The sequence below is a fragment of the Colossoma macropomum genome, unplaced genomic scaffold (genome assembly GCF_904425465.1).
Source record: "Colossoma macropomum unplaced genomic scaffold, Colossoma_macropomum, whole genome shotgun sequence".
Classification (NCBI taxonomy): Eukaryota; Metazoa; Chordata; class Actinopteri; order Characiformes; family Serrasalmidae; genus Colossoma; species Colossoma macropomum.
The window spans coordinates 30,317,902-30,344,574 of record NW_023494788.1 but is presented as its reverse complement, the minus strand read 5'-3'; the positions used below and the strand labels follow the sequence as shown (position 1 = coordinate 30,344,574).

The following is a 26,673-nucleotide window of genomic DNA, read 5'->3' as shown; positions in this document are numbered from 1 at the left end:
AACCACTAAGGCTCATTTTGGGAAGAGACAAAAGAAAAGAAAACTAATTGTGTAGCACTGAACACTGATAATGGCTGGAGGGAGCAAAGTCCAGTGTGAAAATGGACCAAAGGGAGGCGTATTGCTGTTGTGAATCCCACTGCTGTACATGACCGTCCATTTATATTATATATATATATATATATATATATATATATATATATATATATAAAAATTAAGGTGAAGTTACAATATTAATAGCTAGAGTCTTCCCTAGATGGCAGGCAGACCATAGTCCTGAAGGCTGTCTTTTTTTCCTTTTTCATTAAAATGTCCTCTGACAGTTTTCTGTTTTCCTCAGTACTGCTCAACCTCTCTGTTCTCTAGGGTACTCTTATCTGGTGCGGGGTGCCAGGAGAGCCAGAGCAAGGCCTGCCAGGGCCAGAACCAGGCTAGAGCGGGCCAATCGCACACCGCTGGAGGAACCCCTGTCTGTGTAAGGCACGTGGATCTTGACAGGCGGAGGGGTGGAAAAGTACATGTCATCATTGTTGCAAGAGGACAAATCGCAGCCACTGCCACTTTCCTCTCCGCTGCCATCCTCTTCTGCACAGAGACAAAAAGACAGTGAGCTCAAAAGTAGTAAAGTACATAATGACATTCGATTTACCGATCTTGTTGCACTGTCCAGGGCACCTAATGCAGTTCCAGAGGACCATTCAGATGGCTGACATTGTAAATCATGTTAGATTGACTAATGTTTATGCATTATCGAGGGCAGAGTTTCCACTTCTGGTGGCCATGCCCTGCCATGCACAGTTTCAGCTATTCCATGCCCCTACACCTGATTCAGCTCACAAAGGGCTTGATAATTAGCTAAAGAGGTGGATCAGGTGTGAAAATCTTTCAGTGTTTCAGAAGGGCTTGTTAAAAAGCTGATTATGTACACTGAAAGAAAGGAAAACACCAAAGTATGCAGTATAGCAGTTTGAGGACTAGGACTGCTCTAGGGATAAGGTGTTATAGGTGTTATATGTCTCACCGTTATCAAAAGTGATGTCATTTCCACTGTGAGCAGCCTTCAGCCGGCTGGTCATTTCTTTCAGCACAGCAATTTGTCGGCGAATCACAACGTCTGGCTTGGTGATGTCTACTTCAACATGGGGATTGGATACCTGGTTGGCCAAGCCGTTGCCCATGACTACAGATTCATACCTGAGACAGAAGAAAACAGAAGAATGTGAAGTGATGTGTCCTCTGGCAAAGCAACTCATAGGGTTGGTATGAACATTTAAAAGACTGACAGCACTTGGAAGGATCTCTTTCTCACCTGCTCTTGGCTGTACCATTCCAGCACTCATCGCCCTGGGCAACCCTTTCTCCAACACAAACTGTCTCTGGCAGTGTGGACCAGAACTTCTTGGCATGCTTCAGCTTCTTCTTCACATCAGTCACCTTAGTGATGAGTTCAGGGAAATCAGTTACAATTCACACATCTGAAATCTCTCAAACACGAATATGTAGTGAATGAATTATGTAGTTCTACAATGCTGACAGTGTAATATCTAAGCTTTTTTGTCAAGGATATTTTGTTACTAAAAACTGGTAAGTGTGTGAACGTTTACCAGTCGGTCCATATTGGTGCCGGCTGCAGTGGTGGGTCTGGCATCAGGGCTGTAGGGACGGAAGCGGCCAGGGAAGCCTGAGTCTTTTGTAGAACGTCGAGCGCGAAACGTGGGTTTTGGCTGTCCACAACCCTGGAACACCTGACAGACCAAATCAGGGTGAGCATAACAGTGTCAGACATTTAGCACCTTCTTTTTCAGTTGGGATGGTTGGTAAAATGTACCTAAAAACAGGAAGTAGTAATTTATAAATCTATTTTGACCTGTATTTAAACAAAAGCAGTACAAACACAAAATACATAATGTACCTTACCAACTTCGTGTTTTGTTTTTTATTCTGAAATTGATGCCTGCAGTTGAAATGCTCAAAAAACATCAATTTCAGAAAAAGTGCTTGGATGTAAAAGAAGCATCCAGGAAAGGCCTAGTCCTTAATGCGCAAAGATGGGTTGGGGCTCACCTTTTATCCAAAATGCATCACCAAAACATCCATCAGTTTAAAACTTACAGTTATCAACCAGAGATTGAAAGGATTTTAGGTATTTCTCCCTCTATGGTGCATACTATCAAACGATTCAGGGAGAAATTTCTATGTGCCAAGGGAAAAGGCCAAAAACCATAAATGAAACATCAAATGTTTTGTTTTTGTACTGTTTTCGATTTAATACAGGTCAAACTGAATTTACTAACCACTGCTTCCTGTTTTTATTAGCATTTCACATATTGCCACAACACATTAAAGAAATGAGAAATTAATGCAGTCACTGACCTTCTGTGAGACTTGCATGCTGTTTTCCTGCATGTTCATGATAGCATCTGAGATCTTCACATCAATGGGGTCCATTACAGACTCAAAGTTGAATGGACCCTCCAGTCTCTCAGCCAGACTCAACATGGCATCTAAGAGTCAAACCCATGCATTGATTAAAAAAAGTGTACTGAAGGTAAGAAACATACATTATAACCAGAACTTTGGGGAAACCATAGCAACACAGCCTTCCCAACTAACTGCACAGTGCTTCAGCAGTTAATCAGATTTGGTGGAGCAGGGAAAATGCCCGGGACCTTCAATACAAGCAGTAAGAAATACTGCCAGAGCTCATACATCAATCATTGATAGGTGTTGTAACTGATCTCTACCACTGGGGGGAGCACAAAACTAGCTGATGAGGCTTAGTAGGCTGCCATGATCACAGCCTGTAAAACCCGTCAGGGGTCTTAACTAGGCGCCCCAATTAAGGCGCCACAAAGCTGACATGCTGGGTGAGCAAAGCCAGTCCTAACGTCCTTCTAGCCAGAACCTAAGTGTGCACATGGGCATGTGTGTGTCAGGAGCTGGGACTATACTACCTACATATTCACAAGAGGCACACCACACTACATGAACCACACTTAAATATCAGAGCTTTCTTTCACATGCTTAATATCCATATTTAATTTCATCACAGGCTGCTATTCCATGGGTGAACAGACATTAAGAATGTATTCTGTTCATTAAGAAAACACCCCACTATTTCCATTTATACAAACAGTTCTTCGGACAAGCTAGAACTAAAAAGGACTGAAGTCGGCCTTTACAGGAACAACACTGGCAAACAGCAGTTATCCTTGCAGAGAACTTGACATATTAATTGGTATGATCCTTTACAGTCCAATCCCTCATTAGTGTGAATAATATGCTCTTTCGCACTACTTCAGTAAGGAATTCATTTGCCCTCACATTCGTGACTTACCCAGGAAGTTGTTCCATTCAGTGTCCAAGTCGGCCTGGTTGGCCAAACAGCCGCGCATTACGTTGAGGCAGTAGTTCTTACAGGGCTTCAGAGCCACCTGGCCTGTGCAGTATGGGCAGTACAACATTTTCATAGCTGCACGCACACAACTCGGAGAGGCACTCACCTGTGAGAAAGCGGGGGAGGAAATGGTGCCATCATTAAAAAGTGAGCTAAACAGATGAAAGGCTTGGAGCAGAGGTTGATTAGTAACCAAGCCTAATGAATAAGTGGGATGGAGCTCATAACTGCTGAGAAACCAATGGACCAGTGGACAGTGCTCCTTGTTTCTCAGCGTTTTGAAAGGTTAATCATACTTAACCTTTATTTGCTGTGCTTTTACTTTAAAGTATAAATGTTTAATCGTTTGTAGGGGGATGCTGGTTAGCTTTACTGGAGAGAGATGAGCTGCCATCACTTGCCTGGTAATTCAGACCAACAGTGCTTAAGTTAACCTAAGCAACCCGAGCCACTCACCGTGGAGACTTTGCTGACCACGTCGGGGATGAGTGCCAGGCCGAGGGTGAAGGTGCGAGCCGCCACAAAGGCGCGGGTCAGCTGAAGCCTCAGTTTGCGCGGAACGTCGCCGAAGGGCTTTAGCTGTTCCGTGTGCCGGCTCACACACTCCATGTAGGTGTCGGTGAACTCGTACTGCACGTTGACCAGCCGGAACATACGCTCCAGCAGCTCAGCCCAGAACTCCGCCAGCATGGTGTCCAGGTGCACAGTGGCACCCCCAGAGGCGTAGTAGCGCCGCAGCTCGTGGAAGAAATGCTTGAACAGCTCAGCGTTCTTCACGTACATCACGCCATAGGTGCGCACGAACATGTCATGCAGTGACTTCTCTGCGTTGTTAAGCAGCTCTTTGAAGAACTCTGGGGGCGGAAGGAGGGAATGGGGAAGGGAGGAGAGAAGGAAAGAGTGAGAGAGGAAGGAAAGATAACAGTAAGCTCTAAACATACCAGACCTTGATAAATGATTATTCCATGTGTGTGTTATTTCCTGTGGCAGAACATGAATCTGAAACATTCCACTCTGTGTTGTGACAAATTGGGATCATCAGCTTGGACAGAAGGGAATTTGCACCCATTAAGTGTGCCTAGTTGCCGTTTCTCTCTGGAGGACTAACACGCGTTCTACAGCCAACACTCATCATACACAGAAACACACATGTTAAAATACTTGATTATTTTAAACACAACTGACAGAATGTAAATTGGGGCATTTCTCAGAGGATAAAAGTAAGCTGCTCTCAGTACTCAGGAACTTGTGTTGGCCAAATCTACATTACTTTGTCATTAGAATGACACTCAAGAGAGTGAGATTTAGTGCTCCACAAAGCCCAGAGCTCAGCTTGCTCTTCGCCTCTGGAAAAACCACTAGGGCTGCCAGCAAGGCCAGAAAAGCACAGGGTTATTATCTAAACACATTAATGCGTATTCCATTTGACCCAACGCTGTTCCCAAACAAAATTCTCTTGCAGTCTCTTTAAGGTCTTGGAAAATATTCTATCGCAGAAGAAAAGTGCTGAGAGGGTAGAAAAGAGAAAAAAAGAAGCTGAAGAAAGAATGAAGTGCTGCTTGCTGTTCAAACGGTAATGTCTCACCCATCAAGCCAGTTGAGACTGACCGCTATCAATGGCATTTTTCTGTTGTCACATTCCATTCGCTTTTTTCCCCCCTTTCTCTCTCTGCGCTGCTTCTGCTTCGTCCTTCAGAGAGGAGCTTTCAATAGGATTACTGAATAATGCGGACCCCCCTCCATGAAAAGGGACCTGTACCCCGCCTCAAGCCCCTCTCTCTTTCCCTTTCCCTTGCTTTTAGTTCATCAGTTCCTTCAGAAGGCCCTCTTCAGTGAAGACAGGGAACAATGACCTACTTCATCCTGTGGAATGTCAACTCCCCCAACAGCCCCCCTACCCCCAAATAATCCAGCCCCTCTCTCCCATGAAACTCTTTCCCCACAACCCTTGCTTTCTTAATCTGAACAAAATGAGAATTCCACAGAAAACGTTTCACCTTTCTCTCACATATACAACCATAGACTCGCAAACAACCAGCCACTTTTGTCCTCCGTGCCACCTTTGCCCTCTTATTGCTTATTGTTAAAAAACACTGCTGGGAAAGATGGGTTTCAATGTAGCTTTGATGTGTTAAGTGTCCATGTTTGTCGCTAGATGTTCTTCGTACATCAGGCCAATACCAACACAGGAAGAAAGCCTCTGCTGGAGAAACACACTGACACCAAGTCAGCCTGGCACTGTCACTTCCACCTCACACTGGCATACACTCAGCAAAATGGTAGGTGGTTTGTGCCTGTGTGTATATCAGGAGGTGGAGATGAAGCCGAGGCCTTTTTCTAGCTCCCCTCCTCCTCCCAAACCCGCTGTGTAACCACGGATACCGGAAACACCGCAGCCCTGTGTTGAGCCCTGCTCCCTCAGCCCCTGACCCATACAGGGAGAGGGAGAGGGCACCCAGCTCCACGCTCCATTGACAGAGATTATAACGAAAAGGCCACGGCACCTCCTCCCCAACTCATGGAGGAATGCCAGAACTTCCACAAGTTTAAAGTCAGGCAATACAGCCATGATTGGGAAAACAGGGGGCTGTTTCTGGGTTTCTGTCCCCAGTTCACAAATGTCAACCGGTTTAAACACAAGCCTGTTTCTATAAAGATAACTGACAGATCTAGCTGAGAAGATGGAAAACCACCTAAATTAAACCTGCATGAATCACAGACTGAGACCTCAAGGGTTAGTCACCAACAAACAAACCAAGCAGACAAAGCACTGTAAAATGCAACTCAAATCCCATAAATAATTAGAAAAAAAAGGAAAAGCATAGAAAAGATACATTAAAGCAATTTTCCACGATTTTCAACAGGCAGATTTTCGTAACTGCAGCTCATAAGCTCAGAGCACTTGGTGACTTAACAGACCAGAGAGCACTCAGTAAGGTTTAGAATTTGAAGTAGGGATGTAATTTGGACTAGTAAAGAACGGTAAACATAACATTAGAACTTAATATAGAACTTTGAGTAGCCCATCATTATTTATTCCAGTCATTTTGTCAGTCTTTTAGCTCTTGGTCATATAATAAACATTTAGTTGTCAGCTGCTTGGTTTAAACACCACCAGTTTTTTTTCCCCATATATATTTAATGTGGTTTCAGCCCTTTTACTTCAGACAGAGTATCAGTACAACACTCTATGGTCCATACAAGGAACATTTTTAATATCCAAGCGTTAGTACAAAATTTAGTGGATGTGTACAGTCATAAGTGTGCATATTAAATATTTTACAATAGCTTCAAAATGTAGCTCAGCCAACTTTTAAATCTGGAAGTTTGTTTTCTAACTAATAATTTGGTGGATCAGGTCCCTCATTTTGGCTTGTCCGTTAACAATCAATCGCAGACTAACTGTGGTTGGTTAAAGGTAAATAGAACATGCCAAAATTTGCATCCCTAGTTTGAAGGCTGTCTTAAACCTGCGTCTTTGTTCTCATCATTAAATGCAAGTTTATGGTGTGTAGGAGTCTGCCAACAAGCGGCAAAGCTTTGCATCTCCTTTCTGATTTTTCCATTAAAGCGAGCTTTATGGCCTGCCTTTGGTTCAGAAAAGTGTGTGAAAGGTTATATGCAAGGGTGATCTTTGGGGGTAGTACCACATAACGTCAGTAGTGCTTGGTCCGCATGCACAATTTCTCACTTTTCAAAGGCCGACCATTCTAAGTAGACCACTCTGTCTTTCTGCAAGACATTCCCTCTTTCTCTCCGCTTTCCTCCAGTGACCTGCACACTTGTACCCCTTCCAGGGAAAACACGGGTAACATTTTAACATGTGTCCACACTGTGCATAACACTGTGAACGTAAAAAGGAGAAGCTTCCGGCCAACTGTGCTCCGTCTTTTCTTCATCTATCCATCCATCCATCCCCCTCCTCAATCCGTCTCCTTTGCGCTTTCTTGTCCCAGCCAGTAATTGCTCCCCATTTGTGCCAATTAGTTGGTGAGCCCCTTTCTTTTTTTGTGGGATTGCGGGCACCCTGCTGCGTGGCGGTGGTGCAGGAGATGGGAGTATGGGTAGGGGGTTAATCTTGCAGCTAAGACCTCAGACAACGGTGTTCTGGACAGGGTTACCCAGACCGGACACACAAGGAGGGAACAAACACACCGAGCACCAGAAGAAAACTATTTCTGGCCAGGGACTTAATTGGCCGTGACCAAAACCTTGAGGCTGTCCGAGCTGAAACTGCTCTCCGCCACACACAAATACACCCACACGCTAAACTTCCTTATGCGGACATGCTTATGCTCATTTTGCCTTGATGACCATTTAGCTTTAGTATTTACTGAAGACATTCTGCTGCATTCCCAGTTGACTAGTTTTGTTTGCTTGTTTCATCTTATATCTTACATCCTCTGTAAATACATTCTGCCATTTCCTGTGAGTCTGTTCCGTCGAGAGGAAGTGCTCGTTTTTGGATGTTTCAATGTAAACAGAGTAATCCATGACACTTACTGCTGGTGAGAAACTCACCTTCTCCAGCACACCATCCTCACTGAAACCCCACTAGCTCATTTGTTACATTTACAGGCATTTCGAAGGTCAAGATAATACTTACACTTCTGTATTGAGGGCAGACTCCATTGTTGCACTAAGAGCACATAGCACGTTACTGACGTCTTAGGGCCTTTTAGCTCATTAAACCAAGTGCCTGAGCCTTTTTCACAGTGTGCACAGACCAGCACTTCTAAGCTTATTCCCACGGTAACAGTTCAAAAGAGCTGAGAACCTGGAGCTGGAGAAGAAATGAAAGGCAGAACAGAGTGATGGCAGAGAGAAAGGAAGAGAAAAGGAACAAAAGGCAAAGAGAATGGGAGCAAGGAGAAGGAGAGGGGGAGGAATCAGGCTGCCACCGCATTCCGACACGTCACATTCCTGCTCACATCTGGCTGCAATACACACATTCTTATTCACCATCACTCCCTAAGCCTTACTTTCTTTTTTACATTTTAACACCGATACACACCCTCCCTTCAAAGCTATTTATCAATCACCAACATCCATTTTCATAAATGTAAGACTGGTATCCATGTGCGTGTGTGAGAGAATGCTCGTGCGAGCATCTTTTCATCTCTCCCTCCCTGACACATTCTCTCTCTACTTATCACTCTTCCTGACCCTGAGGGTTACATGACACTCAACCTCGCTTTCTCTTCTTAACACACATTGTCAAAAAGTGTCATATGCCAGCGAGCGCGTAAATCAAATAGCCATTTGCTCCATAACCCTCCTTCAGTCTCTTAACACGCGTGCCAGAGAGGCAGCCACGGTTGAACCCATTTCAAAGTTCCACGCTCCCCTGCCAAAGACCCTCCAGTTGTACTATCACAAATGAGGCTCTTGTTTTAAATGACTGTGAGAGCACCAGTGTATTACAACACGATGTGTATGTCTGGAAAGGAGATGCGTCATCCTGTCTCATTGTCCTTCGTACCTAGTGTGCAGCTAACATCTGTGGTAAGGCAAAAATCACACTTGCTCTCTCCAAGCCCTGTGGAAACAGCTCATGAGTCTAACATCTCTGAATATTTGCTATAATTCAGCAGGTAAAAAGAGCTTGTTGAAATGTTTTTTTGGGTCTACATTCTATACTGTCTACCCTACTGTGTAAAGAGCTCCTCCAGTCACCATTTTGTATTCTGTAGGAATGCACTGAAATTTCACCATTGAAATTTTCAGCCAGAACACAAAAAGGCAGAAAAATAAAAAAAAAAAAGGAAGAAACCTAAAAGATTAAACAGACCTACAATGAACTGTCAAAAAAACTATACAAATAATTTTAAATTTTAATGAAAATGAGAAATAGTGACTAAATATGAGGTTCCTTCCACTCAGGCGTGTTCAAACAGATTGAGCAACAGTGGATCAATAGTGAACACGTGATCAAGAGGGAGAACAACGCTTATGAACTTTTCCACCACACGTTTGGTTCTACTTGAAAACACAAAAGACTGCTTGAAATCCAGAACACAGCAAAACAGAAGCAGAAAGGAAAGTCCCTGGCAGCATACAGACACCTCTACTTTTGAAATTATGAAAGGAATTCACAAACGACACTGAAAAAGTGCTACATAATTAAAAGAGCATTCATTGCCTTGGATGATCAACTGTTCAGTTGTCGAGAATACTGGCAATTTGCGGCACATACTGGTGGCTGACTTTGTGTAACACTTTTAGTCATTTTCTTTTAGCATTTTCGTTAGCATTTTCAGTGCATCACTAGTGTTCAGTGTATTTTAGAAAATAACTGTACCAAAATAGTCAAATTCAAAAGTGGTGATATTTGAGACTTTATGATGCAAGAACTGTTTTTTAAAGAATAATTATCGAATCTAATAGCTGTGAGGTTAGAGATTTCCACCCCTGGTCCAGAGAGCAGCTCTCCCCAACCATTATCCGTTAAGGAACTTATACTGAAACTTATCCGAGACCAACAGCTTGTGGCAAAGCCTCACTTAGCTCTAAACTACTGTTTCTTGCACTGCTTTATAGACTGCTGAGTTACACCTAGATGAATGCCATTTAATGACATGAATGTGCTGAGAAGCATTCAGTCTCACTGAGTGTGTGTGTGCTGACCAGCGGCGTGTATATGTGGGGTTTTCCCCCTTGTCGGTGAGTCAGCAGTGCTGTCGCATGTTCCCATGCACCCCCTCACCCTCTGCACAGGATAAACCTGATCCCCCTCCCCCTGACTGATATATACAGCCTCATGCACTAGAGGGAGGAAGCCTGGCTCTGAATGTGTGTGTGGTCTGTCTGAAAGCTTCTTGTGTGCGCATGTGTGCATGTGGGACAGACGACTGTGGGATTCTGGGGAACAGGTGGAGAGACGAATGGAGAGACAGCCTGTGTGTTTCTGGCAGTCGGAGGTGTCTGTCAAGGTTGTTGCAGCCCGAGGGGGTTTCAGAACAGAACAGAGTTGAAAAAAAATATCTGAAAGCATTTAAGTTCCCAAATTTACAAATGTAACAATGTAATGGATAATTCACAAAAGAGCTGGTTGTACGGCCTTGCTTGTATACTGACAGGCAACAAACCATCTGACTTGGAGATGCACTTCTATGTGTGTGTATGTGCGAGGGAGCAACAGGTGTACTCACGATCGAAGTGTTGGTGTCTCTGTGTGAAGGTGCTCTGCAGGTTGGAGCTCAGCTGAGAGACAGGAGCCTTCAGGTCTGAGCGGCTTTGCTGACTCAGCTTCTCCTCCATCTCCAGAGTGCAGCAGGAGAAGCCTTGAGGACATACTTTCAGATGGGCTCCTGGCACACAGAAAAGTAAGAGGAAGAGTTATTTTGGAACATCAACCTTGGAACATCACCACTTAATACGTAAAAAGAGAAAACATGTTTTGAAACACTCATTTTAGCCAAAATCCCTAACTCTATCAGATAACCTTACAACCCAAATGTTTATGAAGTTATGGACAATTAGCAAAATGGGTTCCTAGAAGCATTACAAATAAAAACACATGAGATTATAAGTGTGTGGTCAGCAGTCATAAGGAAAGTTATGTATAACAATAAATCAAAGCAATCATATGGAAAAAAATTCAAATACATGAAACCAAAGAAACAACTAAAAATCAGACATGAGCCAATGCTTCCAAGTAATGTTCAGCTCATTCTTCGATCTTTCTGACCCGAAAACACCACTGATCCACAGTCTCCAAAAAAGAGGGGCACAGTAAGGCGAAGAGAGTGGGCAAAACGAGCTGGCTATTGCATTAGGATGAGGGGGGCTGAATGCGTAGTCACAGCTGCAATAATGTTTTGTTTTTCTTTCTTTTTAATGCGGTTGCTGGAATTCATGGAGAACACAAGGGGCCTTTCAGTGGACCCGACTCCAACAGGCTGTTTGGCTTCCCCTGCCAGCCTACTGGAACTGTAGCCACTCAAGTCTACACACTGCAGCCTGCAGACAGACACATCCACTCATTCACAGCTACTGCTGCTGTGAGCCAAACAGGCCGTTTTACAACTCAGCTTGAGTGATCGGTGGCTCAAACAGCACAGACAAGCAGGTACAGTGGATGTGTCTGAAGAGCCTATGATGAGCATGTTTTGGAGATAATGTAGATGAAATATTAAATACATTTTAAAACTATAACTATACATTTTATAACTATAGCTTATCAATTCACATGGCATTGTCTAGTCAAATATGTGTGATAAGGTAAAAATCCAGAGCGTCTACTAAATGAGTAAGCGTGACTGTAAAGTGAGTAGCTGCTGAGAGCTTGCAAATAATCACCATCACCGCAAAACATCCAGCAGGAATTGTCACAGTGCTTAATGCCAGGGTTCTTTCGACACAGTGATGGTGTGTTAATGTGGAAGGGACGCCACCCTGTGCAGAAAAGCGGCAAGCTTATTTGCAAACATTTGTGCTTGGACTGCTTTTAGACATCACGCTGACAGGATCACGATCGTGGTCCATGTACTGTCACACTGCTAAATAAGCATAAATGAAAACAAGGGTTCTGAATTTAGAACTGATCTAAAAAGACTGTTATTGTATGGAAGATACCACAGAAGGCTGAAATCTACTGCTCTCATTTCAGTAGTATCAATAAATACACTCAAGTACACCAAGCACCTGACCCCACCCTGCAGTGGCCCCAACCCAGCTGCACCCCTCACTCTTCTGAGATCCCGTCCAGGCTCAATAGCATGTCGCCTACACACGCGCACACACACTTACACTTCTGCCCAACACATAGGTCTTTGTACAGAGGTGAACGGGGGGAAGAATCTGGCTGAAGCAAGTAAAACACAGACTGAAATATAAAAACATTTGAGTGGAACAGAACATCAAGACTAGTACAGTGCTGGACCTCCTAGCTGACCACATATCTGAAGAATGACTTTGGACTTTTGCCTACTTTTAAACTGGTTTACCAGATCATGTAAATAAAGCAGGACAAAGTCAAAATTTCCTAAGAACGCAGGTACAAATATTGCAGAATGGCAGAACATAGCAAAAGCTTTGATGGTCACCATTGTCTTTTTGTAAATTCTCCAACTTTGACATACGTAATTTCTGACATGCTAAATCACATTAAAATACTTTTCAACTCTTGACTGGTTCTTTCACATTAAAACAAACTAATTCTCAAAACAGCCACTGACATTACCAAATCAACTTACAATGTCCAACAGCAACAGCACATTCAAATTCTATAGCCCATGGTCACTTTCTGTTATCATACGGTGATGGAACAAAGGTCAAAGAATTCTGGCTCACTTGTCCTATACTCCATTATTGATTCTGCAAAGTCAATAGGCAGGCAACCTTCCCTACAACCATACAAGTAGGGACTCACCAATATGGGAAGTGGGCATATGAAGATTTCCAATATTTTTAAAAAACATATCTGCCGATACTAATGCTGAAACAGAGCCATTTTATAAAATTTAGAAACTGTAATATGATCCACCCGGAGAAAAATGTAATAATTATTTGTAGAGAATTATGAACACAGTAAAATACCTAAAATGCAGTCATTTTAGCACAGTAGTCCAATGGTGCTCCAACATTGTTTGAAAAATCATATATATATATATAAAATGTGTGTGTTTTTTTATGTGTGTGTATGTTTTTTTTATTTTCTTCTTCAAGCAAATGTGAATAAACATGCGAATGTAATGGGGGATTTTTATCTACTTCCCCCATATGTTTAGTGGTCAGCGACTTTCCTATAAATCTTAATGAGCCTGGGTTATTTCTCCATTAACAAAAAGAGTCACTTCCTGTTGACGTCCTACATTTCCAGCAACAACCCATTTTGGTGGAAAGAAGAATGTGGAGCAAACCAAAATTAGCTCTCCTGCCCTCATACCCCTACTCCACCTTTTGCCATGATGTGCCCCCGCCACCCTTTATCCCAGCCCCAGACAGACTTGAGTCCTCCTAGCTCCGCACCACCAGCCTCCGAGCTTAACCATCAGGGTCAAAGGTTAACAGCCACTCCTCTGAGAGAGGCCATGCACTCTGACCCTGCTGGGCACTGGCCAGCAGACCCACCACTAGCACACACACCAACACATGGCTCAACCAAGCCCTGGGTCCTCCGAGTCAGAAGTTGTAAATTCCCAAGGGGATTATTTCAGGCCGTCCGCCACTATAAATCGCTCCAGCCGCCACATCAACATGCTGTTGCCAAAAAGAAATAGAGTAATAGGCTCCCTTGGTGTCTGTCTAACTAGAAGCATGCAGCAGTTTCCATATGCCAACACAAGGGCCATCAACACTTGGCCACCACTGGGCTCATACTTACTATGATTATACGCTCTATCATCAGCAAATATGAACAGGACAAAAATGACATTCTTGTCTGTTCCAAAATTTAAATGTGTCTAAAATTCAGGCAAACATTCTTTTCCCACAACTAACTTCCAGCAAATAATTAATAACAAATGAATATGTCAAAGCAATATTTTCTGGGTTAGCGATCATCAAAGCTTTCAGCCGCAAGAACTTCTCAGAGAAACTGCAACAAAAACTGAATGTCTGGCCCGACCAATGTTCTTCTAAACGCGAACGATAAAAGTTAACTCTGGGTAAGCTGAAACTTTCCGATTACATCCAAAGAATAAAAAGACTGCCAGACATTCAAAATTAGGTTAACAAAGTGTTTGAGAAACACCCACCAAGACCGCTTTCATTCCTATGACTACAAAACAGACAAGTGCAAATCCACCCACCCTACAGTCATAAAGCTCTGCCGATCCTTACTTTAACATAGGCAGCAATTACCACTCTGGGAGGGGGTCTTCCATTTGTCAAGGAACTTCTTTTTCTCCCTCTAGCACCCTGCCCCCTCTCTACACAGTTAAACAGACACTAGGAGACTATGATAAAGCAAGGTAGTCTAGTCTTCTCAGAGTAAAGAAGATATCTCTGAAGATCTCAGCATGGTAACAATAGAGTTGTGAACAACATGCACAAAAATCACTGGACTGAGGCTGCACAATACAGATACAATTCTATTTTTGTGGTCACACTGTGACATGAATCAATAATTTGACATAGTTGGCCTGCATTCTTTTGATCAAAACAATTTGTTTGTTGGTTTATATGAAAACCTTCAGTACTGCAAAATTCAATGTCATGATAACAAATGGTATATATCGTGCAGCCCTGCTAGAAGGTGTAGCTGTTGTCTCAGTAGTCGCATTGTAAAATAATGACCATCACATCCTTCTGCAGAAAAACCCTACACATGCATTCCTGTTACCTTAGACGCAGACTAAAGCAACAAGATTAAAGGGACTAGCTCAGAGTGAAACTGAGCAGGAACATTAAGGATAGATAAGCACTGGATATTTGATTTGTAAATCATAGCTATTATGCTCTGCAGTCGTCTCTTCCCAAATCTGGCTTTCATGTTGGGGCAAGCCACCAGTGGCTGCTTTCAGCACTCCTCCCTCTCCGTTCCAGCTGCCAGAGCAATATTTTCTATCCGCTTTTCATCCCTCCACTCTGTGTGGCCCAAGGCCATGTTGAGATTGTCCATCTCCTGAAGCGCTAAAAAGGAGTCCTCCATGACTTTTAGACAAACAGTTTCTTCCCAACTTTGACTCAGGTAGCCACACATTTAGATTATACTCTGACAAGTCTTTATATGAGACATGTCTTTTTGAGCAATGTGGTCATGTCTCATATGCTTGTTAATCTTTACCTCTTCAAATACTTGTAACAAAACTGAGCTTATTGCAGTACATGTTACTGCTTGGTGTACACATCTAATATAACTCTCATACTTGAATCCTGGAACTTGATTTGCACCAACTACATACTGAAATGTTTGACTGATGTATGTATAACAGTTTTAAGCAGTTCTGTATTGAGTGCCTGAAGCTTTACTGAAGCAGAAAAGTCAGTCTTGCTTTTAAGGAAACATATGGTCCTACACAACGTAAAAGGTACAAGTGCACAGATTTTCACCGCAGTTTCCACCTCAGTGGAAGTGTGTTCAAAAGGGATGACTGTAACAGGAAACCATTATTAGAGTCCAACGCTCATATGGAGGTGATCAGCAGGCATATTACTTTCGCTCTCACTCCAAGTCCCTTCCAGCATCTCCCAAATACTGGCATGACAAGTTTACAGCACTTTTGCCAACACAATAATGCCTTTCAGGATTTGCAATAAAAAGAGAACAGTTAAATCAGAATGACAAAAGCCTGGCTTTTGCAAACAATCTACACAAAACAGAGAATGATGTCAAGTTAGCCATTTCATCATGGAATATGGAAGAATTCTAAAGAAGTAAAAGTATTTCCACCTTAAGGAAGTAGCATTTTGTACCTTCGATTTAAGACTTTCTACTTCGGCAGACAACACCATATGTCAATGATGCATTGACTCATCTCAAGAACAAGCCAGTGCACACAAGAACGCGTGATGTTCTGATGTAGCAGAAATACAAACAGCTCTATCTGAAAAGACATCAGCATCCTTAATGGAAACAGCTGTGGCACCGGCCTCAAGGACACATTTCTAGAATCCGACAGCGTGAAAGAGAAATAATGATGAATTCACTTGGGAGGCTTCAGCGCTTAACCTACAATAAGAGCAATGTTATTCTGTTCCCAGCTCCCCTTTCCATTCTGATAAAACTTGCCCTCCATACACAACACTTTTCACTTATCCGCTAAGCACATGTTCATAGGTCACACTGCAGATACCTAGAATCCTTTTCCACTGGTGTTGTTTACTTGTTCCCTCTGGCCTTTCTTTCCACTTAGGTTGGAATGAAAGTCACTTTAATCCTTTTCACCACGCAATCTTGTGTTATCACCAATATTCTACCACAATGGCTGTAAGATTAGATGGGCGTGCAGTTGCAACCTCATGGGGCAGTTGTTGTGTCAATGAGGAAACGAATTAATGAGCAGGATATCCCATGCCAAGCATCCCCGCTGACACTCACATAGGCCAGTAAGCCCACATAAAGGAAGGTGCAGCTTAGCAAACCTAGGACACATTGCCGGTTTCCATGTACATCCATGAAGCTCAAACAAGACAATAAAGGAAATAAATTACCACTCTGGGACTGAAGCCATGACTAATTACATTTCAACAATGATAGAAGCATAGATTAAAAATGATAAATGTGCAGCCTGAAGGGTGTTATTGATGCGGTAAAATAGTAATCAAAGGTTACACTTTTTCATTTGTTTTGTGTTATACTGCATTACTAAACCCCTGTTCTGGATCATTACACTTGCTACAGGTTGCATACCTTCTAATCCTAGGAGAAGGATACATTTCTTCTTCACATATATAGCGCCCTCCATAATTGACACCCTTTGTACAGATGCACAAAAGAGTCTATGGAAAAAAAAGTGAGAGTCTATGGAAATTCAATAAGATAAAGAAGAATTCTATCAGAGAACAGAATTCAAACAAGGAAAACATACTATTATTGGTATCCCCTAGATCTTCTGATGAAAAAGCTAATTAACAAATTCCCATTTATATAGAATGATTATCCATAACTTCCTGTTTCATGTGCATATAAATGAGGTGATGCACTGGCCAAACATCCTTTATCATGTAACAACACCAGTTAAATCAGAGAACAGACAAATTAAATGATCAACAGGCAGTAAACCTTCATATAAGACAAGCAAATGCTTTTAAACAAATAGCTTCACACGTGGAAATACCTCTCTCCATTATTAGGGCATTAATTAAGTTTCAAACAACTGAAAGTATGATTAACCTGTTTGGAAGAGAAGTGTATTTTACCCTAAACACACAGGGATGAGAATCAGACTTGGACATATGCAGAGTGACTGGAGTGAAGTTACTGGACACTACTTCCATCTTAACAAACTATCTTAAAGACTTGCCTGAAGAAAATCAGTTTGTGCTTTCAGGACAATAAATGCCAGAAGTTTATTTAACATCATTCAAACTTTATTATGAACTATGCTCTATACTCAGATTAGACCAAAATAGAATATATTAGCAAAAACATTGTGGGTGGTTTTGGCCCACAATCCTACATAAAAGATTCTCATCCTAAGTATGAAGTATGGTGGTAAATCTGTGTTGTAAGGCTAATTCCAAAGGCCCTGGAAAGAATTTTGAATGCCTGCAATTTTTAGTGACTAGTTCTTTCTTTTTTCTTGCTAGGACCCATGACCCACCCAAAGGATAGATTTTATATCACAATCTGGCTGCATCTGTGATTGGATCTTCCTGCAAGGCAATGAGCCAGTGCACTCCAAATGCACACACAAATGGTTCACTAACCACAGACACAAGCTTTTACAGTGAATATCCCAAATGTTGGGACCAGCCGAGCAGACAAAAAAAAAAATTTAAATCAACGAATAGCATTATAACAGGATTTTCATATTTACGCATTTCTAGTCAAAATCTCCTTATGCCAATGAAAAGACCACAGAGCCATAAAACAGACAGCGGTGTATACATCTGTTTGCGCTAGAATTACAGTAAATCATTACTTAAAAGAATTGGTCCCACAGAAATGTTTAAATTCACAGCTCAGTGAAGTCTTTCCGTGATTAAATTCATCTAGAGAAACATTTAGCATCCACTTAGAAATGGTTCAGGGATCAGGAATTACACTTACAGACACTTCAATTTGGAAAGAGATGTTTTACAATTGGGCAGCCAGCCACAAGTCCTTGGAAAGCATGTGTGTAAAATGATGTTTCCTTAAATAAATCAAGGATTAAAATCTCCTGCCAAACACTGCTGTCAAAACACTGAACTACCAAAGCTTTCTTTTCAGATGGCATATGGCTGATAAAAAAAATGAAAGTACAGAGGCAGACTTCATCAGAAACTATAACTGCCTCTTTTGGAAAGAGAAAGTTCTCAACGTATACATTCTATTCAGCTGCAACAGCATGCTCTTGATCTCAGGCTTATAAGTCTAGACAGCTGACTGATCATTAACCAGGGTGATAGTGACACTACCAAGTTTCCTCATGTCTTTCTACAGAACCACAACTTCAGCCTTCACCAAATCAAAGCACAGGTAAGAGAGATACGCGAGAGGGAGAGGATGGCATTTGGGGAAACCCCTCAAAAAACAGAATTGAGCATGTGCGCACACAAAAACACTTCCACCAGCTCCCCTCTGATTACTAAACCAGGCAGTGCCTCTGGCCAATTAAAACTCCCCAGTGGTGTGCATTCCAAAAGGCTGTCATCCATGAACATTTACCCAGAAGCCCCTGGGGAGATTCCACAACATGGATCTGGCCTCTCATTCTCTGTCTGTCTCCCTCTCCCTCCCCAGTGTGCTGTCTCCGGCTTTGTCTCCACACACAAAAGCTCCCTGCCTACACCACTTCCCAGGTCAGCTCATTGTGAACCATTTAACTTGCTCCAGCATTTTCACAGCAACATTAAAAGTCAGGAGCCAACATGCAGAGGGTTTAGCTGGAGAAAGCAAGGCCTTTCTGTTGTGCATTAGTGATTTAGACAATGTAGCAGCGTCGGGGTGTCGGGCTGTTATTCCAGCAACATAAAAAGAATCAGTTCATGAGTTAGCCAGCAGACTTTGACGTGATCGCTGAAATTTCAGCCAATGTGTAGGCCTTTGAGCCAGCCTAACCAAGCAGAGCCATGGGCCCTGGAGAAGGGGTGGACATGCTAGCTCAAGTGAACAGAGCAAGGTTCAGGTGGAAGCAATTACACCCCTCTCCAACCATACGACCACTCAAAGAGAGAGAGAGAGAGAGAGAGAATGAATAAGAGCCTACTTACAATGCACTGGTAGGCTGGTAGGTAAGCGGAGACATTGACAGCTTGGAATGCATCGTTTATTTACCCATGTGGAAAAAAGGGACATGAGGGGTAAGCCAGGAAAAGGGGAGGGGGGACAAGAAGTGGGAGAAAAACATACACATAAAGAAGGACGATTGAGCTGATGACACCAGTTATGATCAATGGCATATATGGTGAATTCTGTATCCCTACAGAGGCCACAGACACACAGCTGTTCTCGCACACACGCACGCACACACGCACGCACACACGCACGCACGCACACACGCACGCACACACGCACGCACACACACAGGAGGAGCTCACAGGGGCAGGGAGAGCTAACGTGAGAAAATGCAGGGCTGGCTGAGCAACGACAATACGTACATCACCTAAAATAATCAGCCAGTGTCGTGGGCAATCCCAGTCAAACTCTCAGAGAGTCTTAACTGACCACAGGAAAACCCAGATTACTCCCTGACCTGAAAAACAACATCTGATACAACTGTATCCCAGTGCAAGCTTCAAAACACAATAAACCAGCTTTAATCTCAGCTATGCAGTAACTTATTTTTTCTATATATGACAAAACACTAATGTGATACAAAATATATGACAAGACATATTTCTTATATTCCTATTCATTAGCCCATAAAGATACATACGCTAACAGAAACAAATCACGCTTCTGGTCATGTGTCACTAGGACCAGCCCTCTAGGTCCAGCCCTCTTTATCTAATTCCTGGTCATAAAAACCATTGTGAAAAAGACATGGTTAAGGCTGGAGGTTATGTTTCAGGAATGAACAAGCATCAGCACATTAATCAATGTAACTTATTATATTTCCAGACAACCCTTGGCCTCTTCTCAGAGGTTAGAAATGTCAACAAATCAAACCAACCACCTCGGGCCGTCTTGGCTTTACCTATAAACAAAGGTCGTTTACTGTGAATGTGCAAAACCTTGAAACAGCATGTTTAGTGATGCAAAACTGTTTTCAGTTTATTGCAAAACAAACTGTACAGAAATGCATACATGCCTTCCCTGAAGAGACAGAGAGAGAATGTGTGTGCATGACCTCACAGATTTGCCGGCTTGACAAGCTGAGATTCTCCAGACAAATGGAAGACATGTTACAGCACTACTCTGTATCAAAAGGAAATAGTGGAGGAAAAGCCTGGGCACAAAGACAAGACTGGCTCAACTCTCATCCCTACAGCCTTATCCTCTGCTTTATTGTAATTAAAGGAGAGGAGGCTACAGGTAAACACCTTCAGTCCAAGAATCACCTTTTGTCCCGCCTGCGAAGTGCTTTAGTGTTTTAGGCATCACACACAATTTACAGTAAAACAACACAGATCTGGATCAATGCTGCTTCCAGAACTTGTCTGTTTCCATCAACTCCACCAATATGAAACCTCTATATATGTCCTAAAACTAGTGATGTGCAATGATATTGAAATTGTATTGGTAGTGGCAGATATTTGCTTAAAAAAGTAATTGAAAACACACTACTACTACTACCACCACCACCACCACCACCACCACCACCAACAACACCAACAACAACACCAACACCAACACCAACACCAACAACACCAACACCAACAACACCACCAACAACAACAACACCAACACCAACACCAACAACAAGCGTCAACTTTTTCAGATATTTCAATTCATATTTGATGTATTTATTTTACTCCACAATAGCACGATTTTTACCCTGTGTTCACACTGGCAGCAACTTTTCGCCACACAAAACAATGGCTGCTCATCACCGTTTCTGACCTCAAAGTGACCACTGTTTGCCATGGTTTTACTGACGCCAAGCACAAATCAGATGCATCCCACTAAAAAACAAAAATCCTAGAGAGAAATATCTTGTCAATAAATGTTAATCCCGGTGTAGTGCATCACTGTCTATGCAGCCAGTCTTTAGACTTTGCGATCGCTATTTACTTGCGGCCAAAGCACTGCCGCTATTGCTCCATCTCTAGTAGGAACAAATAAAGTACCATCCTGCTTAATTCTCAATGGCAATCGCCACATTGCTTCACTCCTAATTTGCATAAAGTTAAACTTTGCTCAACTTTGTCACATAGCGAACTCCACCCATTTCACATCGCCAATGTTCTTGCTGCCTCCTGTTCCCGCAAATCACCAGCTCTCATTAAAAATTAATGAATTTTGGCTGTTTTGTATTGTCACAATTCTGCCTGTGTGAACGCAGGGTTAGGAGAAGCTGGGCTACTGTACAAAAATGTCTGCATTTTATTTAGTTACTGCATTTGTAAGCCAGTAGGAATAAATGTTACATGTCCCGGCAGTGCTAATACAGGTGGATTTAGTCCCAGTTTCTATATTTTATAAATGTTTACATTTCAGCATTTTCAGCTCTGTACATGAAAAATAGAGGATATCGCTATCAGCCTACCCAAAACCTTTCATTTACACATACTTGCCCCATTTCTGAAAATCCACTTTTTAAAAACAAAAGCAGCCCCTAAAACTTCAGCATCTGAAGGGCTTTGAAAGTATTTAAACATGCAAGTGCTATATCTCACCCTCATCGGCTAAAACAAACCAGCGGAAGACTTAGCCGCTCTTTGACAATGTTTATAATGGACATCTAAGAGCTGCTGAAATCTGCCAGATGTCGAACCTGACGGACAAGCACCGAGTCTGTGTGTGTGAGTGTATGCGAGTGTGTATATAAGTAACAGAGTGAGAGGGCCCCACGGGCATGATGAGGTCAGTCCCATGATCATGTTTCCAAGTCCTCAAAGCTACAACGCAGCAACAATGATTCTGATATAGCTGTTGGGCTTAGGAAACTGGATAGCAGTGAAGTTGGTGGGAAGAGCAGCACTATTATCCAATCACAAAAGGGTAAACCTACACTGATGCACGCTTACTATGCTTTAGTCATGGACATTCCCATCTCCCAAATGAGATACGGACATGTCAATAAATCAATGAGTCCAATGAGTAGAGTTCACATGCAAAAGCTTTCAGCAGAGTTCAAACATGACTCTCTCTTGTTTCTTTGTCAAATCCACCATTTTGTTTCCATGAATCAGGGCTAAAGGGCTTACTCCACCTAAAACCTACATCTGAACCATGACTGAACGAGTCACTTGAAACAGTAAAGTCAGCAAAGGAACCCATATGATACTTTGCTCATTTCAGGGATTCAGTTTTGATGGTCAGTTTTAAGAGTTGCCATCACCTCGTCAGTCAAATTAAAGGGGTCTGTGCAAGAGCCAGGGGGACCTCTTTTAGCTCCCCACCCATCTGCCAGAGCACACATCAAATTAACACTGCCTTTTCATCCTCTTCAAAGACTTTATGACATGTTCAGAAGGGCTGCTAGAGGGGGATTAGGTAAGTGCATAAGCTGTGTGGAAGTAAGTGTACATAAGCAGGCTGAGCTGAGAGCTAGTCTGGGGCTCATCAGGGGGAGTCTTGATGTAGGCCATGGGAGTAATTAGCAGGCATTACAGTGGTTCTGGAACAATACCAGACCCAAGACTTCTGCCCAAAACCCAGGCGAGTCCCTGGCCCAAGTCCCTCCACTCTCTCCACAGCCACAAAGTGGCTCTAGGGGACTACAAAAACACCACAACTATTGGCATCATCAGAACTACCACCTTCAACAGCATCATTACTACTAGGGCGATAACTGTCTTGGGGCTTAATTTGTGATGCGCCTCCACCAAGATTGTTAATGCAGATCTGTGGTTGTAGAAGGATGCATGGAACACACCCTGTGAGAGAACTTTCCAAGTTCACAGCTGGTGAACTGACAACAGCGTTGACTGATACCAGGACAAAAGACACATGGCATCTCAAATATCTCCCTCACAAACTGCAACTCCTGCTGAGGAATTCATGGGGAAGTCTGAATTGAGAAAAGCATCCGAAGAGTTAGAGTAAGCATTCTGTGTCAAACCAGACTTACAAAAGTATGGAAGAAAAAGTTTTGAGCAAACAGCTGCTGTAGCAGTGGCGGTCTGTTTTGCTATTAAAATCATCTGGAACTCTTCCCATGCACAGAACCTCTAAAGAATAGATAAAGAAGTGCAAAGTGTAGTGAAAGAGAGGAAGAGAACTTAAATGAGGCCTTGCTGCAAGCCAGAATGGCTGAAATGGCCAAACAGAATGAGAAGAAAAGGAAGAAAAGCTTCTTCTAGATGTTAAGGCTGGATAAAAAAAAGGAATGTTCTGCACAAACACTTCCTACAAAGCATTCTCTGAGAGAAGCCAGGGTGTACGAGCCAAGCGAAGGGGGCCCGGGGAGTGCCGATTTTACCAGCATGCAAATTGAAAGTGTTAACAAGGACCTTCAGTCGCAGCCTCTATCTGCTTTTGTTAAATGCGGCATCTTTCAGAAAGCGGCTCCACACTGTACAGCACAGAGAGATTTAAACACTCAAGAGATTTTTAACTCAGAGGAGTATAGGGAGTGCACAAACAATGTCACCACAGATACGAGTTTCAGAGATGTTTAAGTGGCAACGCATGAAAAGGCCAATATACGCATTTGTCATGTTCAGAGAGACAGCATGAGTAATAGCAAATGCATCAAGCCCTGGGCTATGCTACAAAGACATCTTCACATTCTCCACAACTGGATCACGCGATCTCCCTTAAATCATACAGTGGCAACTCCTCCTGGTAACTCCCAACTTTTTTGTACTTTCTCCGTCTGTGTCTCTCCCACTCCCTCATCCTATCACTATGCTCCTCGTCTACTGCCAGTCAAAATCCCCCTGTTCTCTTTCACTTGCTCAGTCAATCCTTCGCTGGCCGAGGCTTTGTTGCTGCTCCAGGCTCTGAGCTCCCTGTGTGTGGGTCTTGGTGGTCCCCTGTGGAATGCGCTGGGGGGAGGTGAGGGGGGCTAAAAGGGGCGCCCCATTGTTCCCACACACAGCGTTACCCCCTGCTGGGTCGGCACTCACTGGAGGCTGTGGAGGGGGGAATGATATGGAGAGACTAGCGCAAAGCTAATGCTAAAACTTGGCAATTCAAATTCAAACTTCAGAGACACATATTCAAACAATATATCAGACTGTACTCTGTAGCAAAAAGCTAAGAGGACAATATAGTTGCTTATAGGAGCTTCAGAGCAGTAACAGAACAAAACAGGCTGGAGGCTCATGACTTGGGTTAGACCAGAAGTCTGCTAGCTTATTCACAAAGAACCAGTGACAGTGCATTTTTTTGGGGTTTCAAGCAACCTGTAGCAGTACTGAACTGACAAACTACTGCTTAATAAGTATTGCTTGATCAGTTCAGTCAGGCATGTTGGGCTTAAACAGACCCCCTGTAAATAAGGCTGGGGACGACTAGGCTGGACTAACAACTTCCTCTATTTAACTACTTAAAACTGCATCCCACGCTTGGCATTACGGCAACGTCTCTCAGATTTTCGGCCTGTGTGATAAACCCTGAGCTTGTGGTCTCTAGCCAGAATGTTGTCAGATCTCAGCCCTAATTCCCTGTCTGAAACAGGAAACTGATAAGGACCCTGTCACACGATCTGGAAAACACACCACCACTGCCGCCTTCTCCACCACCCACCCATACATTACCTATTGTGTGCCAATTTCACAAGACAACTTCCATCTCAAAGCCAAACTCAATTATAGGCAGCCAGCTACAGAGCCTGGCCGCGTCAAGTCTGAGGAACAAGCTCAAGCAGAATCAGTTTAGCCTCCCACATGGCTAGAGGCTTCTGATTATTCTCACTTTTGTTCTCCTCCACCCAAATAACAGTATCTCAAAACTCTGCTGATCCCCTAAAATAGACGTTACTTTTTTTATCTAAATGAATGGGGTGCCTTCAGTAGATTGATGAGAGGTTAGTGGCAAGGTCATATTCACCCTGAAATACATGGTAGTGCTGGCAAAAAAAAAAAAAAAGTATTTAGGTAAAGGATATCATCAGACAGTCCTGTAAGTATACACAAAAAAAAATCTAAAAGGTATGGTTAACTTTGGATTTTAACCTCTTTAATTCCTGAAAAATTTTGATCAAATCAAAAGCAAATGGGAAGGTGGGGGGTCGGGGGGTTCATTCTCTCAAAGGGTCCCGGATCGTTTTAATTCACGATGACTCCTGGTGATATCTCTGCTGACAATGGTACACGCAGCTGGCAACAGTGAAAACAAACATGTGATCTGTTCTTTAATTATTGTGCTTCAGCAATTATTCTCTGTTTTAGCAGAAAACAGCAGGGTGCACAGCCAGAACTGGCAAACAGGCAGATGGACTCTTCCTCGCTCTTCAGCACTGTAAAAACAATCCTCAGTGCATATTTCAGAGCCCTGGTTTGAGGTCAGTGGGGTGAACAGTAAGAAGTAAAATATTTTTGGCCAAATATTCTTAGCCTTTTAATCCTGTAAACAACAAGAAAAACAAGTTTCCATTAAGCCAGGATCAATTTCCCTCATTGATACTATTGATATCCTAGTGGCCTGTTTCCTGACAAAAGACTTAATCCTTGGTCACTGACAAAGTGAAATATAACTCTTAGGCTCCATAGCGCCTAGGGCATCACTATTGAAAACAAAACCTTATTGTTGTCATACAGAGAAATAAGGAAATACAATCTAGATGATACATTACATCAAAAAATGCTCACCACAACTGGCAAAGCAAAAGACAAGGCGTATAGAAGACAAGCTGCTGGACGTCATCATTTGTGCATGGCCAGACTCTCATTGGATTCATGTCTTATCTCCTCACTGATATGGCAGTATCCATCAATTATTTACTAGACCATGAGGCCAACAGACACACAAAACATCCATTAATGACCACAGATTTAAAGTAATTTAAGTATATAAATAAACATGTTTATAATTCTGTTCAGATCTGGGTCACAAAAGGAGGGCAATGAGATAAAGTCACTGGTTCTCAAGAGTTTCAGACTTAATGCACTAAAGTAATTATGACTGGGATGATCCTCCGAGAGGAAGGGAGGAAGCATCTTTGATCTTCGCCATTGTCCATACCTGAGGCATGACATAAGACCCAGCTGCCAACATAAAGCAAAAACAGACTGCTCTACTGCAGGGAAGTGTGCCGTCTCCCAAAGAGAGACTGTTGACATGGGGAGATACCAATCTGGTTGGTGTTAACCGCCCCTTTTCTGCATCTTTTGAAGAGTCTCTACCCGCCACTGTGCAGCAGTCACTCAAAGCACACATTTTACAAGATCTAGGCCAATCCTAACTATCATAAACAGTAGGCCTTTTCTCTAAAAGGACAGACCCATCTTTGGTTTGGTTATGGAATTGAAGGATGTGAAAGCTCAGCAGGGAACTGTGTACTTCAGGGCTTAAAGAGCTATGAGGTGTTCTAAGATGTTATAATCCCTGGTATCTCTCAAACAGAAAGGATCTGTGGAGACCCTCTGGCCAGTGAATAAACATCTTTTGCCCCATCTGGCAAAGAAGACCT

The 26,673-nt window shown here is 42.7% G+C and overlaps 1 protein-coding gene across 1 annotated transcript in view; it reads right to left on the bottom strand.

Annotated features, from left to right (window-relative positions):
* gpc4 (glypican 4) overlaps positions 1 to 26,673 on the bottom strand; it is a 30,529-nt gene continuing 3,856 nt past the window's right edge. Inside the window, exons 2-9 of the mRNA XM_036569139.1 lie at positions 10,549 to 10,707; positions 3,854 to 4,251; positions 3,338 to 3,503; positions 2,374 to 2,504; positions 1,605 to 1,745; positions 1,310 to 1,434; positions 1,022 to 1,194; positions 1 to 585 (exon numbers count right to left, since the gene is read on the bottom strand). Of these exons, the coding sequence (XP_036425032.1) occupies positions 374 to 585; positions 1,022 to 1,194; positions 1,310 to 1,434; positions 1,605 to 1,745; positions 2,374 to 2,504; positions 3,338 to 3,503; positions 3,854 to 4,251; positions 10,549 to 10,707 (1,505 nt within the window). The 3' untranslated portion in view covers positions 1 to 373. The remainder of the gene's footprint in view (positions 586 to 1,021; positions 1,195 to 1,309; positions 1,435 to 1,604; positions 1,746 to 2,373; positions 2,505 to 3,337; positions 3,504 to 3,853; positions 4,252 to 10,548; positions 10,708 to 26,673) is intronic.